The following is a 17745-nucleotide window of genomic DNA, read 5'->3' as shown; positions in this document are numbered from 1 at the left end:
GCAAAAATCATTTTATGGTTGAGGGTCACCACAATATGAGGAACTGCACTAAAGGACTGCAGTATTAGGGAGGGGGAGAGCCACTGGGTAGGAGGATCTACTCTACCTAGCAAATGCGATTTGGTAAAGTGTGGAGTGCTAGCAATGGCTCTTGTGCTCTAAAGTTGTAATTCTGTGACTTTTCCCTAGATCTGCCAACTAAGCCAGAGAACATTTCCTGCATCTTTTACTTTGACAGAAGTCTGACTTGCACTTGGAGTCCGGAGAAGGAAACAAATGACACCAGCTACACTGTGAGGCTGACTTAGTAAGTGTGAAGATGGGGCTTCTGATTCACCCCTGAGTCACATAACTTGGGAAGGATGACATTTCTCAATAACTCGTGGGTGACAGCTACATCCGTAAAGTGGCTTGGTGGCATACCAGTTTCTTGTAGACATCCTGACGGGAGGGAGTCTGAAGAGGGATGACTCTAGACCATATGGTGGTCTGCCATGAGAGATGCCAGAGTGGCTAAGAGTGGTCTCCAGTTAGGAGCATGTTGGGAAAGTCTTCATTTACCATATTTGGTCTTATTCCTTTTCTTTCTAGAAAGAGCTATACCTCTGTTTGCTTTTATTTTTTCATGGATCCAGATATAGTGTGGCTGTGGCCTAGAGCTAAGAGGACTTGCCTCAGCCTGATGGGACTATTTCAGTTCAGAAGTCACTGACTTTTCTTTACCACCTTAAGCATCCCTTTTGATTACATTTTCATTAGAATAAAATGCTTATCATTTAAAAGTTACACTTCTAGTCGTAAGCCAAGTGTTTTAGTATATTCAAGTTTTAATTTTTTTTTCTAAGAAAGCTGATGAAACTGTCCATTTGTGTTCCTCTAAAAACAAAAGTATTCAGGCTGGAGACTATTGTGAGATGAACTTTTTTTCAATTTCAAGTAGAAAGCTCAACTATCACAAGGTTGTTGGTGGGGGTGCTATGTGTCCCTCTGTCTGTGTCTGTCTATCTGTCTGTGTGGGTTCACACAGGTGGGCACTCAAGATCTACTTTACATTTATAAAAGAAGAAAAAAATAAATCCTTACCCTGGGGAAGAGAGAAGAGATGGGCAGATTTTAAGTCGAGACTTCAAAGAGATATGGAAGTGTGGAAAAGAGGAGAAAGGGTGTAGTTCCAGGGTTGTGGCATGAATACCTGCAAATATTAATCTCAGCACTAGCGACGGTCACCGCCCACACTTTCAGCAACTTGCAAGCTGAGCCTCCTGTTCGGTTCTGCTCCATGTCCACAACCTGAGAACCACATAAGCTATGGCTGTGCCCACCTGACACTGCTCTAGAGGCAGACATCTGGGGGAACGGAGCTGACCGGTGAGGTGGATTAAAGTCTCATGCAGTCGCCAGCTTTACTCAGACAAATATATCAAAGCATTTATATTCTGAGGGTGAGAAAGGTCACATGAGTAAATGTCTCATGAGTTCAAGCTTTATACAATCACAAGAACAAACCACATGTGGCAAAAAGATGTTGTTCCATACAAGCACATAAAGGCTAGTTTAAATATTTAATTGAATAATAACTGTACGCAATAATGAGTAGTTTTAAGTAAACCCACTCCTGTCTGCTATGCTTGGGAGGAGCATGAAAACACGTCCCAAGAACAATTCTATGTTTTGAGAAAACTGAGGTCACAAGACTCTTGTTTCCTTGGAATGTCTCTTAAGTGCTCATATTCTCCTCATATGCATCCATTCCTGGACCATGTTCTGACTCCCACTACCTGGTTCCTGTTAATGGTGTGAGAATAATAGCCTGAGAGACTCCATCAATCCACACCACCAATCACCAGTCATTACCTGTTATAGGTTACCTGTTTATTATCTCTTGTCTTATTACTCTGTTGCTCTGAATAGGCACTATGGCCAAGGCAACTCTTATAAAAGAAATAATTTAACTGGGAGCTTGCTCCCAGTTTCAGAGGGTTAGCCTCTTAGCATGGTGGGAAGGAAGCACACAGTCATTGCACTGGAGCAGTAGTGAAAGACCAGGATAAATCCTGACCTCCTAACAGGTAAAGTAGAAGACCCCTAGCAGATAGAGTAGAACCAAGAAAGTAGGATAGCAGGTTCAGTGTTTCAGGAACTGACTGACCATAAAAACATAAAAGTTAAATAACACATCATAAACAATCTTGAGAAACCGGATGTTTTCTTTACTTGTAATTTTCACCTTATAGGCAATTTTGAGAAACCAGGTATTTCCCTTGTGATTCTTCACTGGTATTTTTGGTATTTTCCAATGACGTACTCCCCCCCACGACCCCTGGGTTGTGGTTTGTTTCCTTTCAAACCCCCTTTCTCCCAGCAACTTGGGGTCAGACTCCTCTACTCCTGCATGGGATATGAGTCTCGACCCCAGTGCACTGGTCAATTAAAAAACCTCATGCAATTTCAGCAAGGACAGTCTCTCCTGAGTTCTTGGGGGGTCGTGTAATCCGGAGACTTGACTGAGGGTCTCCCCTCTGTGGGGGCCTTTCATAAGCTGAGTACTTTACATCCTGATCAGTATGTACAGCAGCAGGAGAGGGAAGGGGAGAAGGAAGAGAGGGGGTGAGAGAGGAGGAGAGACACACATACACTGGTTCTCAAAGCTCACCCCCTGTGACACATCTCCATAATCCTTTTCAAATGGTTCATCAGCTGGGGATTAAGCACATATATAGGAACCTATGGAACCTATGGGAAGGTGTTCTCATTCACAGCGTCACATCTGTCTACCCCCTAGCTGTCATCTGACATCTCTCTAATCCATCCTTTATCTGCCATCTATCTGTACGCATAGCTCTCTATCTTAAAGAGTTTTTTAAAACAATGTATACAAATAATTTTAAAAAATCAGCTTGAAACATACAAAATTTTAATTGTATTGTCAAAAGACAACCTTTTAATGAACAGCTTTCCAAGCATCTCTGAAAAATCACATAAGTATGTTTTTATAAAATGGTGATTATTCTAGGCATGATATGTATCCTGAATTAGAAGATGGACATTTAAAATAATAGTTACATTTGCAATAATTCATTTAGCAAATCCTCTGACATTTTAAATTTAGGGAGGAGGGGAGACAAGGTTTCTCTGTATAACCCTTGCTGGCCTGTAACTCACTGTAAAGCAGGCTAGCTTTGAACTCACAGAAATCTGCCTGCCTCTGCTAAAGGAATGCTGTGATTGAAGTGAGTCATGACAGACAACCTACACAACCTCAAGGCTCTGGCTTCAATATTCTGATTCTAATATGGAACTTGAACGATGTGTTGATTACTTCTTACGCATTGCCATGAAGTCTACAGGGTTGGTTGTAACCTGGACTTTGGGCAATCTGTTCTCTCTTATGGTAGGAACACACCATCATATGCTCTGTGGGGTTTCCAGAGGGTGTGTGGCTCACAGCATCTCAGGTAGGCCGGAAACAGGCACCCTTGGCAGATGAACCAGATCCCCACACAATCCCCCTGAGAAACCTGGAGCAAAAGCCACAAATGCTGATTAGCCCGTCTAAGTGTGATTTTGTTTTCTGTCCCAAACTCATGTTGGATTCCTTTTCCTTTAAAGCTCCTATGGAAAAAGCAGTTTCACTGATAACACCACAGAGGCTTCATATTCTTTTCCCTCTTCCTGTGCAATACCCCCAGACAAGTGCAGCGTTGAAGTAGAAGCGCAGAATGGAGATGGTAAAGTTAAATCTGACATCACGTATTGGGATTTAAACTCCATAGGTAAGTGGCTAATGGCATCTGTGTAGAGACATTGGAGTAATTGCTCTTCCAACTTCCTTCCCCTAATAAAGGAATCTTTAGGTTCAAATGCAGACATTATGGGGGATAATAGATACATACTGGGGGCCTGTGGAGGTTTGGTCCATTGCTATGTATTGTAATGCTAAATTCTGGATTGCAAGGTATAGTTGCTTCCAGACAAATGAATTTTCCTGTATGCCAGCTTTTGTTGTGCAAACCTTGTTCCTTAGTTTAAAGCTATTGGTTGAATAATGATGCTTACATCCTGTAGCTAGGCAGAAGAGAGGTAGTCGGGCTTTGGGTTCCCAGGCTTAGGGTCTGAGAAGAGACCATGTGGAGAAAAAGAAAAAGACAGAAGAAGGTGCCTTTGTGTAGGAGGATGGTGAGCTCAGGGCCATGAGGTCCAGCCAGTAGAAGCAGCCCAGGTGGAACATGACAAGAGGTGTCTCGGGGATTGTTAACAGGGAGGTAGAAAACTGGCAAAGGTTGTTATCTGCCCAGCTCGAGTGCTTTAAGGCTTATGATAAAAATAAAGGCTTTGTGTCTTTTATTTGGAACCTAAATAATCTAAGGTGGAGAGAAACACAGAAATAATATTAACCACAACAGGGCCAACAATAGGTATGTAGTATTAGGAAGGAGGAAGAGAGGAAGGGAGAAAGGAAGGGCAAAAAGAAGAGAGAGGAAGGAGGGAATTAATTAAATGAGGGGAAAACAAGAGGTATCTTGCTGAGCACTAATCTCTTCTGCAGTGTATAACATAAATGGTTCTCAGAGAAATAACCATGGCTGCCTCTCCAATATGCCACCATTGCCCATAAAGAAAATGAGGAGCTCTTGTTTTTAAAAAAGTGTCGTCAATTGTGGTCTTTCAAACTGTTTTCAAAAGTCAGTTTTTACCATGTTCTTTAAAGTAACTGGTTTATTTAAATCCAATTAATATACTATAAATTCAAGAGACTGAAGGATGCAGTTTGGTGGATTTATTATATGCACAAAGTTGTGCAAATGTCACCACTAAATTTGGAATTAGGATTAAGTTCAGTGTGGTCAGGAGACTTCACACTTACCAGTAACAAGTCCTCAATCATTTATTTACATTTTTCTTCTAACATCTAGCAAGTTCGATTTTTATTTCTCTTATCTCTACGGATTTCTCTATTAGGAACATTTTATATAAGTGGAATTGTATAATAAATGACCTTTTGAAAAAAATCTGAAAAAAGTCTGGCTTCTATGGTGCATTCAAAGTCTGTCATGTATTGCTCCATTTTTCAGGTTGAATTGTAGCCTGTGGGATGGATATATCATTATGTTTATTTCCTTGTCAGCTAATATATATTAGGGTTGTTTCTTCTTTTTGATTATAATGAATATAAACTTTTGCTTGAAAATATGTTAAATTTCCTCAGCTCTACACCTGCTGCAATTGCTGTGTCGTGTGGTAACTTAAACTTCTTGTAGCTTTACCAAACTCTGTCAAAGTGATTGTACCATTTACCATTCTCACTGGCTGACTAAAAAGGCTTCAATTTCCCTGTATCTTCTTTGATACATTTTGCTCCTCCTTCTGCAGTTGTCCCGGTGAGTATGAAGTGGTATCTCATTGTGGTCCTGATTCACACCATGGCATCTGTGATGACTACTGTCTCATTTAAACGTTTTGTCCCTTTTAAGTGGCTTTCTTTTTTTTCAAGGCTAGATTTCTCTGTGTAGCCTTGGAAGTCACTCTCTGGACCAGGCTGGCCTCTGCCTCCCACTGCTGGGATTAAAGGCGTGTAACACCACTGCCTGGCTTTCATTGTCTTTTACAAGTGTTTTATCAGCTATACTAATTACAGTTAACAATGACTTACATCATGACTTTTCACATACATATAAAATATATTTTGATTATATTTATTACCACTATCCTTTCTTGACTACCCCCACACTGATTCCTCCCCTTCCCAGTTATGTTGTGTTTTAAAGTTTTCTTCATATTTGGAATATTATATATTGCTTGTTATTGTAAGAGAAAAGACATTTTATTGGACTAAAAGGGGGAAGTGTTGGCAAAATGTTAATATGTACTTCGCAAAGATCATCTATTATTCAGATGCTGATTTCTGTGCTCCCAGATCTGGTTTTAATCCAGATCTGGTATTGTAACACTTATTCTAAGAATCTCCTGTTTCAGTGTTGGGTAAACATTGCTCCCTGATTATCTCTGACTGGTCAATAAGAAACTGATCAGCCAAAGATTGGGCAGAGGAGAGAATAGGGCAGGACTTCTGATCCCAGCCAGGGAAGAAAAAAGAGAGGATTTGCCATGAGGTGAGCATCCAGGAGCCAAGAGAACACATGGAGCAGAGAGCCCAGGTTTGGTTGAGGATTAGAATAGATTACTATCTGCTCATTACTGTGCCTTAAAGGCTTGTTGAATAAATCTAATAGTCTCGGTCTCAATTATTTGGGACCTAGCAGGTTTGAATTTAAATTTGTACCAATAATTGGTGCCCAACATCCCTGAGATGAAGAGTCTCCTAACACCCTTTGTTTGAATTATCTTTAAAAGCTCTTGATGGGGACTCTTTAGACAAACAGATAAGTTTGACGGAATCAATGCATCTGTTCCTCTCTTGCAGCTTGTGCTTCACGTGTCACATCTAAGAAAAGAATCGCTCCCAACCCTAATTATCTCTGTGTTTTCTTCTCAGGTTTATAAATGACTACATTCTGATAGTTCATGCTAAGTAATTGTTTTGTCTGACTGATCTTAGTCTGGGGGCAGGTTGGCCTTACACTAAACAGGCAGGACTAAATTTGAACCCCTGACTCTCATGTCTTCTACCTCTCAAATGGTAGGGTTATAAGCAAGTGCAACCACGCCTGGCTCATTGAGCTCAGTTTATAAAAGGTGCCTTTTTATTAATTTTAATTATGTGTGGGGGTAAATGCACATCAATGCATATGCTTGTGGAGGCCAGAGGTGTTGAATGCGCCTGCAGCTGGAGCTAAAGGTGATTTTGAGCCTCCAGATGTGGGTGCTGAGAGCTGGGCTTGGGTCCTCTACAGTAGCACTGTGCACTCTTAACCACTGAGACATGGCTCTAGCCCCTGGGCTAGTTTTTCATATGGTGTTAACTGTGTCAGTCAGCTTTGTGTTACTGTAATACATTTGTTTAAAAAAGAGTCTAATTTTTCCCCCCTGGCCATGTAGTTCCCAATAGCAATGACTTTGAGACTAATTAATTATGAAATACCCAGACCATACATTTTGGCTCATTCTCTGACTAGGTCTTAACATATTTAACTATTTAATCTATTCTATGTTTATTACTTGTTTACCTCTTCTTCAGTCCCTGCCTGCTTCCTCCTCCTCAGTGTCTCAGCATCTCTGAGTTCCTCTTCTTGTTAGTTTACATCTGTGTCCTGGGTCCGTCTCCCTGTCTCCTCTCTCATTTTAACCCTATGGCTTTCTTCCAACTCTTACTATTTCCCAGAATCCTCTCTCCCATTTCCTGCCTCAGCTCTTTGGACATCGGCTTTTTAATTGATATGTAATGCTTATAAGAGATTCTTTCTACACATATCTAGATGGTTTATAAAGAGAAGATTTGTTTTCACTTATGGTTTTACAGGCTTCAGCATATGACTGCTCTCTTTGCTTCAAAGCTGTTTACTTCATAGTTGGAGAACAAAATAAAAGAGAGAGGAGTCAGGGGCCCATTGCCCTTTTTAGCGGTAAAAGCCCAGTAACCTCTAGCCCTCCTCCTAGGTCTCACCTCTTAAAAGTTCCATAACCTGCCAGTAACCAATGGGCGAGAATCAAACTTCCCATACAGGGACCTAAGGAGAAACTTGGTGACTTTTTTTGAAACTAAAATATAATTTTACTTTAGAATTTTAAAAGAAACTTGAGTTTCTTTATGTAAGCCTGGCTTTTGCTCTGCATCGTCTAGAAGTTGTTTCAGACTTCTCTCAGACTCTCAAGTTGTCTGTTTCTAAATGTAAGCCACCATGCTTAGCTAAAATAGATATCTTCAAGAAAAGAAATCTGGGACTATGATGGCCACAGTGTACAGAGAAATGAGCAATATCTTCTGGTGGCCGTTCTTCATCACAGGGGGCCAAAGAGGCAGAAACAGTCTGCTGGATGGTTACAAAGTCTCTTCATAAACAATTCAGTTTATTCTGTGAGCCACGTTTTGCTTAAGATTTCATCATCACCATTGTCATGATGTGTGCCATTGAGTAAAGGACTGATTTGTCACAGGAGCAGTCCTCTTGCTGCTGGCTATGCTGTTCCCACTGGGACAGGCCTTGGGAGAGGGTACTCTCTCTCACTGCCTTGCTAATGCCTCTGTGTGCTGAGGACCAGAGTACAGCCTGTCTTCGGCTCTCTCGGCTTACTTGGCTCTCAACTCCGTGCAGACACTATTAGTATCTTCTCATGTATCTGTAAATACGAAGACTGTGTTTGCTTTTTGTTCTTGTTTTATTTTTCAGCAAAAACTGAGCCACCCATAATTTCAAGCGTGAATCCAATTTCAAATAGAATGTTCCAGATACAATGGAAACCCTATGAAGAGATTTATGTGTTTTCTTTATCGTGCACGCTTCGGTTCAGGACTGTCAACAGTAGCCAATGGGTAAGTTATCCCAGTATGGCATTTCTACTCGGGACCCAAGGAAGGGCCTTAGTGACAACCTCTGTTCATCCAGAGTTTTATTTTTCACGTTTTACATGGAAAACAGAAAAAAATGGTAATGGTGACTATCCTACTTCCCCGTTTTCTATTTGTGCCTTTTAGCATGAGAGGATATTCTACCATACACATTTTCTATTCTGAATACAGTGACACCCTGAAGAATTAGAAATTTAGTTTTTTATTATACCTAGTTTGTATATTATAGTATCAACCACCAGAAACTGTTACTTGGACACTTTAAACATTTTTTAAATCTTTTATGAGATATATAGCATATCTGACATGAACAAAATATACATTGCATCTAATAAATTGTTTCTACGTCAACATTGATGTAAGAACCCACCCAAACCAGGAACAGAACATCCAGTAGTCTGCTGGAGCTTTCTCCTTACCCATTCCTGACTGCTGCCTGTACTTAGAGCACGGTTAACAACCTCTTTGTGGGTTACACATCAGATATCCTATATATCAGATTAAGATTTACAATGGTAGCAAAACTACAGTTATGAGGTACCACTGAGAATAACTTCATGGTTGAAGATTACCACAGCATGAGGAACTCTGTTAAAGGGTCACAGTGTTAGGAAGGTTGAACACTACGGTTTTAGGGTTAGCAACTTCTTCTGACAACAATCTCTCTGCTTTTCATGCTTGTTTTTGCTTTATTTTGCCGGATTTCTGGGTGTCAGAATCACCTTGGAGTTTAAGCCAAAGACTGGGTAGCCCCTGGGTCTTTGGGCTCTGCATTGTACCCCTCAGAGTAGTGGACACTAAGTCTCTATCACACAAACTTTCAACTAGCCAATGGAGAGGAGGGTGGTGATTCAGGGTGTGAGCCACACTTAACATGGGTATGACTTGTCTCAGCAAGAAGACACTGCAGCTGAAGCCGAGAAGCAGAAAGGTAGTATACGCTGTCCCCATTGCTGCTTAGAGTCCATTCTGTTTTACAGACAGAAGTCAATTTCGAGGACTGTGAACGGGTCTTCAACCTCACAGGACTTCAGGCTTTCACAAAATATGTCCTGGCTCTACGATTCAGGTTCAGTGAGTCAAGATATTGGAGCAAGTGGAGCAAAGAAGAAACCAGAATGACTATGGAGGAAGGCAAGCCACTCCCTTCTATTCCTCTCTGTTTGTTCTGGTACAGAGCTTCCTGGGTCTAACCTTAGTGGGCTTTGACACATGGGATTGGGATTTGTGAATTCTTGGGAAACCAGGTCCTAAAGTATCTTGAGGACCCCTCTCTATAGACATTAGTGGTATCTGCTAAGCCCCTAGGAAGGAGCTATACTTCTCAGATGCCTAAGTTACTGTAGCAGATTTGTTTACCCAGAGATATAGGACTCCATCTCTCATACTCTTAGGAGATTCTTAGACTCTAAAGGAAATGGCATCATATCTTTGGAAGGCATCCTATGATAAGACGTATATATCCTATACGTCTTAAATCTTAAAATGGCTACTTGTCGTGGTTGTCGGTCTCGCTAGCAAGAAAGACTCACAACAACAGGATTCTTCTGCAGACTTTATTGTGGGGTTTGATTGCAGAGGTGAAAAAACCCCGAGCCCAGAAACTGTTGCTGCTTAAATAGGCCTAGACAGGACATGTCTCTCTCTGATTGGTGTGATTTACAGACCCAAATTAGCATGCTCCTGGCTCAAGCTGTGGCATGACATCAAGCTGATAACGCATGCGCACTTTAGGTTGTTTACCAGCGGCAGGGCCTACACCCAGTCAGCTCCTGTGCAGTCTTGTAATGTTGAATGTGGCTTCCCACATCTCCTCCTTTTTTATTTTATTGCTAGTACCCTATCCCATCGATCTATCCCTGAATCTCTTTAACTCATGGAGATCAAGACGGGAAACAAATCGACCAGTCTCAGGTTACCCTAGCGCGTGCAATGAGCAGAGCTCAGCGCTGTGCAGGGGCTAACTGCTGAGAGCAATCGCCACTCATCCCAGTGCACTGGGCAGCGAAGCCCTTGGGGTGCAAGAGCTGACAATTAGCACGGTCCTATTCTTTTAGCAAAGATAACCAGAACTCTGAGGAGACGCTGGTATTCATAGCCCAAAGTGCTTGCGTAATGATGACTTTGTCACGTTTTTGTTGGGCTCTGATCTTACACAACAACCAAAGCAAAACCACTCCCCCACAGCATATTAGGGCACCAAACAGGAAAACTCCTACCCACTCCTTAAAGTAGGAAAAGGCAGAGGTAAGCCAAGAGGCAAAGTATCCAAGGGTAATAAGCTCAACGCACGGGCTATTGAGTGTCAGGATCTGTGTCTGTAGCTGCTGCTGCAGGTCTTCTAATTCCATGGACCACTGTCCCTTCAGGTAATCTGAAATATTTTGGCTGCTAAAGCGAGAATCATTAATGTATTTTATGACAGTAATACACAAATTGGGTGTAGAGGACACACAGCTCAACTGAACCATGTCAACTAACTGTTGTTGAAGTAGGTCAATCCTTTGATTAATCAATATGATATCTGAGGCCAATTGTGCATCAACTCTTTGTAAAGTAGTCAATGCTTCAGATGTTGTCTTAACATCATTTTGGGTTAGGAGATTTTTGGTTTTTGCATCTTCTCTGACTGTTTTGTCTATGTTTTCAATGTTGTCTTCGGCCCCCGAGATTCTCTCTTCCATCTCTTATAGTCTATTGGAAATGCTTGCATCTGTGACTCCTGATTTTTTTAGGTGTTCTACCTCTAGGGTTATCTCTTTTAGTGTTTTATTTATTGTGTCAATTTCTATTTTAAATTCCTTCTTCCATTCCTTCATCTCTTTGGTTCTGTTTTCCTCTAGTTCTTTGAGTTCTTTGAGTGTTTTTCTTGTTTCCCCTTTAAAAGCTTCTAATTCTTTATGCTTTTCCTGCCGTTCTTCTTTAAGGATCTCTATCATCATCTTGAGGTATGATTTTAGGTCTGTGTCTTCTTTTTCTGGTGTTTATGGCATTGTGCTGTTTGCTGTGATGGGAGAGCTGGGTACTGGTGTTGCCAGGTTGTCTTTTTTTCCCTGGGGTACGTTCTTTCCCTTTCCTCTTGCCATCTTATTGTCAGTTTTGTGTCCCTGGATCACTGCTGGCTCACCGCTGGCTCACTGCTGTTCCTAGTGGCGAGTGGTCTGAGTGAGGTTCCTCACTCCTAGTTGTCTGGCTGGGAATAGCTCGATGCAGGGTTACTGGTTCCCTGGAGCATGCTGGGGTGAGGAGGGGGAACCAGGGAACCACACTCTGACTCACCACTGGCTCACTGCTGTTCCTGGTGGCAGGTGGTCCAGGAGATCCAGGACACAATGAGAATACCAAACCTAAGGATAATAGGAATAGAAGAGGGCGAAGAATATCAATTAAGAGGCACAGTAAATATCTTCAACTAAATCTTAGAAGAAACTTCCCTACCCTTAAGAATGAGATGACCATGAAACAAGCCTACCGAACTCCACATAGATTGGATCAGAAAAGAAACTCCTCCCGACACATAATAGTCAAAACGCCAAGTGCCCAAAGTAAAAAGAAAAAAATATTAAAAGCAGTAAGGGAAAAAGGCCATGTAACATATAAAGGAAGACCAATCAGAATCACACCCGATTTCTCAACAGAGACTATGAAAGCTAGAAGAACCTGGACAGACATCGTGCAGACCCTAAGAGAGCACAGGTGCCAGCCAAAGCTGCTATACCCAGCAAAACTCTCAATTACCGTAGATAGAGAGACTAAGATATTCCAAGACAAAACTAAATTTACACAATATCTGACAACAAACTCAACTATACAACGAATTATAGGTGGAAAACCGATTACAACGAGGGGAACTACATCCTAATAAAAACAAGAAAACTCCTAAGCAAGAAAACCAAAAGAAGAAAGACATACAGGCACATTCAACCTCCAAAAGCAAAAATAGCAGGAAACAGCAACCACTACTCCTTGATATCTGTTAACATAAATGGACTCAATTCCCCAATAAAAAGACATAGGCTATCAGACTGGATACATAAACAAAACCCAGCAATTTGTTGCATACAAGAAACTCATCTCAGAGACGAAGACAGACACTATCTCAGAGTAAAAGGGTGTGAAAAAAACTTCCAAGCAAATGGCCCCAAGAAGGAAGCTGGAGTCGCCATTCTAATATCGAATAAGGTAGATTTTCAACCAAAAGTTATCAAAAAGATAAGGAAGGACACTTTTTACTTGTTACAGGGGAAATTTGTCAGGAGGAACTCTCAATCCTTAACATATATGCTCTAAATACAAAAGTACTGATATTCATAAAAGAAACCCTACTAAAGCTCAAAAAATACATTGTGCCCCACACAATAATAGGGAGACCTAAATACCCCACTCTCACCAATGGACAGATTAGGGAAACGCTCCTCTTTCATTAGATAATAGCCATTGGAACCACGGCGAAGCCATCTCGACACCTGTCCTATCGCTATCTTCATCATGCAAAGCTCCATCTAAAGGGGGTGAAAATTCAAATCCAGGGATGATCTCCCAAAGCTGATTTTTAGGAGATTGACAAGGTGTATATTCTGGGGGAAAATTTTGGATCAGATAACAAAAGGGTAATATAGTTCCATTTGAGGACAGAATTGTACTGGCATTGAGACCAGGTTCAGATGGATAAGTCCCTTTTTAAACCATAATCAATGTGGTAATATTTAATGTCGGATGCCCTGAAGGCAGATCTCCACTTCCCTCTGTAGATCCCTGTGGTATCTGGCTGAGTGCACTCACAATAGCCTCCGCAGTTGAGTCTTTTAAGGGGTTTTTCCAATAAGATATGGAGCCTTTCTTAATCCAACACGGCAAGGTTGAATTTTGTGTTGTAAAACACAAAGTTATACTCAGGGAAAAATTAGTAGAGGTATATGGTTGAGGTCTTTCCCCATTTGGTATCAGACAAGGCACATTTTGTCCACATGAAGTGGGAAAAAATGATGGCAACACTTTAAATTTACTATGTATAGAAACAGGCACTGGCCAAGATTTCACTATGGCCCATAAGGGAATACTTAGCCCTTCATTCAGCAGGAGCAACAGGAGAAGCAACAACATCTTCTTGTGCATTGTTTTCAACTTTTATGGTCAGAGTCAGCCTCACAGGAACCCAGACGGGATTGTCTTCACCCTGTGGGAAAACACAAGCAGCTCCCCTGGATCTTATTAACACTGGATCCGGGCCTTCCCATTTGTTATTTAACACATTCTTCCACTGAACTTCCTCGCCCGGTGGCTTAGGCCATTGTCCTTGTCCAGTAAGCATATCAAAATTCCAAGCTGTCTGTCCAGCCACTGCTTTATCGCGGGCTTGCGCTGCGCACAGATCATGCCAAATAGATTTCCATTCTAAATATTGTCCCATAGAGAGACATGCCTTGTGATAAATGTCTGTTGGTGTCATTGCCAAGGTAGAAAGCCACTCAACCTGTGCTTGAGTATATGAGGCATTAATACCGTAAGTTCTCACAGACTCAGCCAACTCTTTGACCTGTTTATGCTCTATTGGCTGGTAGTACCTAGCATTATTAGCATCCCCAAAAACTGGAAACATCTGTCTCAGTTTTCTACAAGTAGATTCTGGACAGAACGAATATTGGCACTCATTTCTGTTCTCTTTTTGATAGGGAGGCGGCGGCGGAACACTGAGACCATTACCTGGTTCATAGCCCTCTAAATCCTCCTCTTCGTTCTCTGTCAATTCGGAGTCCTCCCAATCATCTAACTCTAACAGTTCTAGGTCCGGATAGAGCGGCTCGAATTTCTTTTCTCGGCCCCAGTCGGGCGGTTCGGTTTCATTTTTCTTCTTTGTTTCTTTCTGTTTAATTTTATTTTTTGGTACCTGTTTCTTTTGGGCTCCCAGCCCTTTCTCACGTGCTGTTTCTGACATGCTCTCCTGCAGATCCGTCAACACTCTTTGCCCCTCTTTCACTAACTGTACAAACCAAATTTCGATAACAAGGGCTGCATACAAGGCATCTATTCCAAATGGAGGCATACCTCTCAGAACTTACCTTATTGTTCCCTTGTCATGCAGTTCTGAATTCTCCCTGTTCTTTAGGGGGTCCTCGAGTATGCCGGAGATGGCCGTTCCTGGGTTTCGGCACCACTTTTCGCAGTCGTCGGTCTCGCCAGCAAGAAAGACGCACAACAGGATTCTTCTGCAGACGTTTATTGCGGGGTTTGATTGCAAAGGCGGAAAAAACCCTGAGCCTAGAAACTGGTGCTGCTTAAATAGGCCTAGGCAGGACACGTCTCTCTCTGATTGGTGTGATTTACAGACCCAAATTAGCATGCTCGGGCTCAAGCTGTGGCGTGTCAAGCTGATAACGCATGCGCACTTTAGGTTGTTTACCGGCTGCAGGGCCTACGCCCAGTCAGCTCCGGCGCCATCTTGTAATGGCGAATGTGGCTTCCCACAGCTACTAAGTACATTAACGTAGAAATAATACAAGAAAATGGGTCCTATTTTTAATGACAGCGAAGGAAAGAAAGAAATGGGCTGTGCAAAGCCAACTCCCATAGCTGGTCTCTGGAATCAATGTTCATATGCCCATGAATTCATTTCTTCTTGCTCCTGATTGAGTTTCCAGCAGACCAACTTGGAAGTATCAAATACTGGTCACATCCAATCTCTTGGTTAGATTCAGGAGCCTGTCTAATACCATCTGAATTTGTATTCTCCACTTGAGGTGTTCCAACTTAGTCTGTAACTTTGTCTTCATGGATGTAGCTTCATATATCAGTTAGAGATTTGAGAATCTTTCTCATCTGAGATTCTTACATGCCATGGTCTGGTAACATGGGGAAAAGACCACAGAAAATCCAAATCACACACTAAAGTGTTAGGAGCAGACCGGACACATGGTGATGGTAATATAAATGAAATAAAAATTCTGATTAAAATCGTATGCATTCTACAGACACCTTCTCTAACTGCTTAAGCAATATGCATATCTGCAGGTATAAAACAGCACAGTAAGAAATGGACAAACGGTGCTGGGATGGTCAGCGCTGTGACTGCATTGAGCTCTCTCTGTAAAAACACCAGAATGAACCTCCCATCCTCGGCCCTCTTCCTCAGTGACACCTTTCACCAGGCAATTCAGTGGTTAAATAACGCCCAGAGTGTGATTGTAACTTGTCCAAATCTTGCTGTGGCTATCATTTTTTCCCCTGGAGCTAGCACAAGTCAGTCTCCAGCTGTGCCTGCTTCTCAGTCCAGGATGTCCTCATGTCACTGTCCCCAACATTCTTTGCTGTTAGCACTAGAAGTTATTATTTCTTCCGATTGCTAGTTCAGCTAGCTGCCATCTGCTGACTAACACAGATCAGTCTAATGGATCACCTCGAGAACTCTGGCTCTGAGTGGAACATTTCTTTTGACTTTGTTTGTCTTCATTCTTTTTTGGGATCTGAGAAGGGGGTGTGGGTGGATGACCTAAAACGCAGAAAGTCCTACGTTCTTGTTTTCCAACTCACAAGCCAGCTATTTTCTATTTCTTAATGGAATGCTAGTTATCTACTTCACACACTCTCAAACCTTAAAATTATTTAAAAAGTTCTAAGCCAAATTGAAGTGTCATTTTTTTTCTCTTTTCAACCTATTGATGATTGGAACTAGCTATCTGTATTTAAGTATTCAAATATCTAACCATATGGTACAGATGTACTTAGATTTAAATCCTGGCTGTACTACTTAAAAGCTTGTATAACTGGATAATTTCTTACTTTTTCTATGAGGACAGTAAGGTCAAATTCCCACCATGACAGGGCTGTAGAAATTAAATGGGCTCATCCAGGTAAAACACTTCGTGGAGTGGTACTGGATAGAAGTTAGCTGTTGTCACCATTGGTCATCAGTAATGCTACTAGTATGTGTCTGATTGCAGATGTAAGGACTGTTGTACTAATGTATACAGGTGTCAGATCTCAGAGGGTATAGGATGCTGCAAATGCACCCAACCTTAGGAGCCCGGGTGTATACCAGTGGGGTCTATTTTGCTGCTACCCTGATATTATTATTATAGCATCATACTGATGCACTTTTATTTGGAACTATGGTTGATTCCAGTCCTTCAACCACAGAATGAAGACCTTGTTGGGCATTGCACGGCTCCCTCTCCTCTCTGCCTCATTGGTGCCCTCAAGCATCTCCTTGCCAAGGGCAGGGTACCAGCGAATATTCATCTGCTGCTGCCACCCCCTTCTGTCAGTCACGAGCTTCCCCTTGTTCTTTCAGTCCCACATGTCCTGGACCTGTGGAGAGTTCTGGAGCCAGCAGCCGTGAGCGGAGACAGGAAGGTGCTATTGCTGTGGAAGGTGACCTCCCTCTGTCTTACTTAAACCTACCCTGTGGCTCAGAAGCTTTGGTCTCTTTTACTCAAGACTGTGGTCCTTGATGTTTTATCTCCTAACTTCCCCTTTCTATGGGGCTTTGTGGTTGCCTCAAAGCTCTTAGTTGTAGTGTAGGTCAGAAGCTCCCCATAGGTTACCCTGTAGATGGCTCAAGTACACATTACACACTGGCTACTTCCCTTAATTTGGCTCATTAATATTTGGGGCAGTAACAAGTGTAACTACAGGATGCTTTGTGGCCTTCTGGGGGAAGCTGCCTCTGGTTGTCATCCACTAGAATCCAGTGTGTGTTTCTGCAGCTTGGTTTTTATACCCACAAGGAGCACTGTCTGGGGTCACCAGCATCCCTGGGAGTCAGGTCATCTGCCATTACCAACACATTTGATATGTGTGTTCCTTTAAGTAGTAGGATAGCATGGTGTACAAAGGCAGGGGAGGTGGCCACATGGCATGAAAAAGAGAAGATGGCAGTTGATGTGGGGAAGAGGGGGAAAAAAGAAAGAGAGAGAGAGAGAGAGAGAGAGAGAGAGAGAGAGAGAGGAAGTAAGGAAGGAAGAAAGAAAGGAGGAAGGAAAGAAAAAAGGAAAGGAGGAAGGAAGGAAGGAAGGAAGAGAGGAGAAAAGAAAGGAGGAAGGAAGGAAGGAAGAAAGGAAGAAAGAAAGGTAGGAAGGAAGGGGAGGAAGGGAAGAAATAGGAAAGGAGAGCAAAGAAGTAAACAGGAATGGAAAGAGGCAATTGTAGGAAGACTTACAGGAAACAGAAGAGAAAATTGGAAGTCAAAGGGAACAAGAAAGGTAAAGAGGTCGACGCTGTTGGGACTCGATTGTATGTCCCCAGAACTATTAAGAAATCATCTATTGGCTCAAGTTTGATAACTT

At 42.1% G+C, this 17745-nt stretch overlaps 1 protein-coding gene across 1 annotated transcript in view; it reads left to right on the top strand.

Annotated features, from left to right (window-relative positions):
- Window positions 1–17745, top strand: part of IL31RA (interleukin 31 receptor A) — a gene marked incomplete at both ends in the record, with an annotated part of 39406 nt that overhangs the window by 5927 nt on the left and 15734 nt on the right. The window contains 5 exons of the mRNA XM_080933734.1: window positions 190–307; window positions 3610–3773; window positions 8286–8428; window positions 9445–9598; window positions 16752–16831. Of these exons, the coding sequence (XP_080789860.1) occupies window positions 190–307; window positions 3610–3773; window positions 8286–8428; window positions 9445–9598; window positions 16752–16831 (659 nt within the window). The remainder of the gene's footprint in view (window positions 1–189; window positions 308–3609; window positions 3774–8285; window positions 8429–9444; window positions 9599–16751; window positions 16832–17745) is intronic.

The sequence above is a fragment of the Micromys minutus genome (genome assembly GCF_963924665.1).
Source record: "Micromys minutus genome assembly, chromosome: 20".
Classification (NCBI taxonomy): domain Eukaryota; kingdom Metazoa; phylum Chordata; class Mammalia; order Rodentia; family Muridae; genus Micromys; species Micromys minutus.
This window is presented reverse-complemented; position numbering and strand designations above follow the sequence as displayed.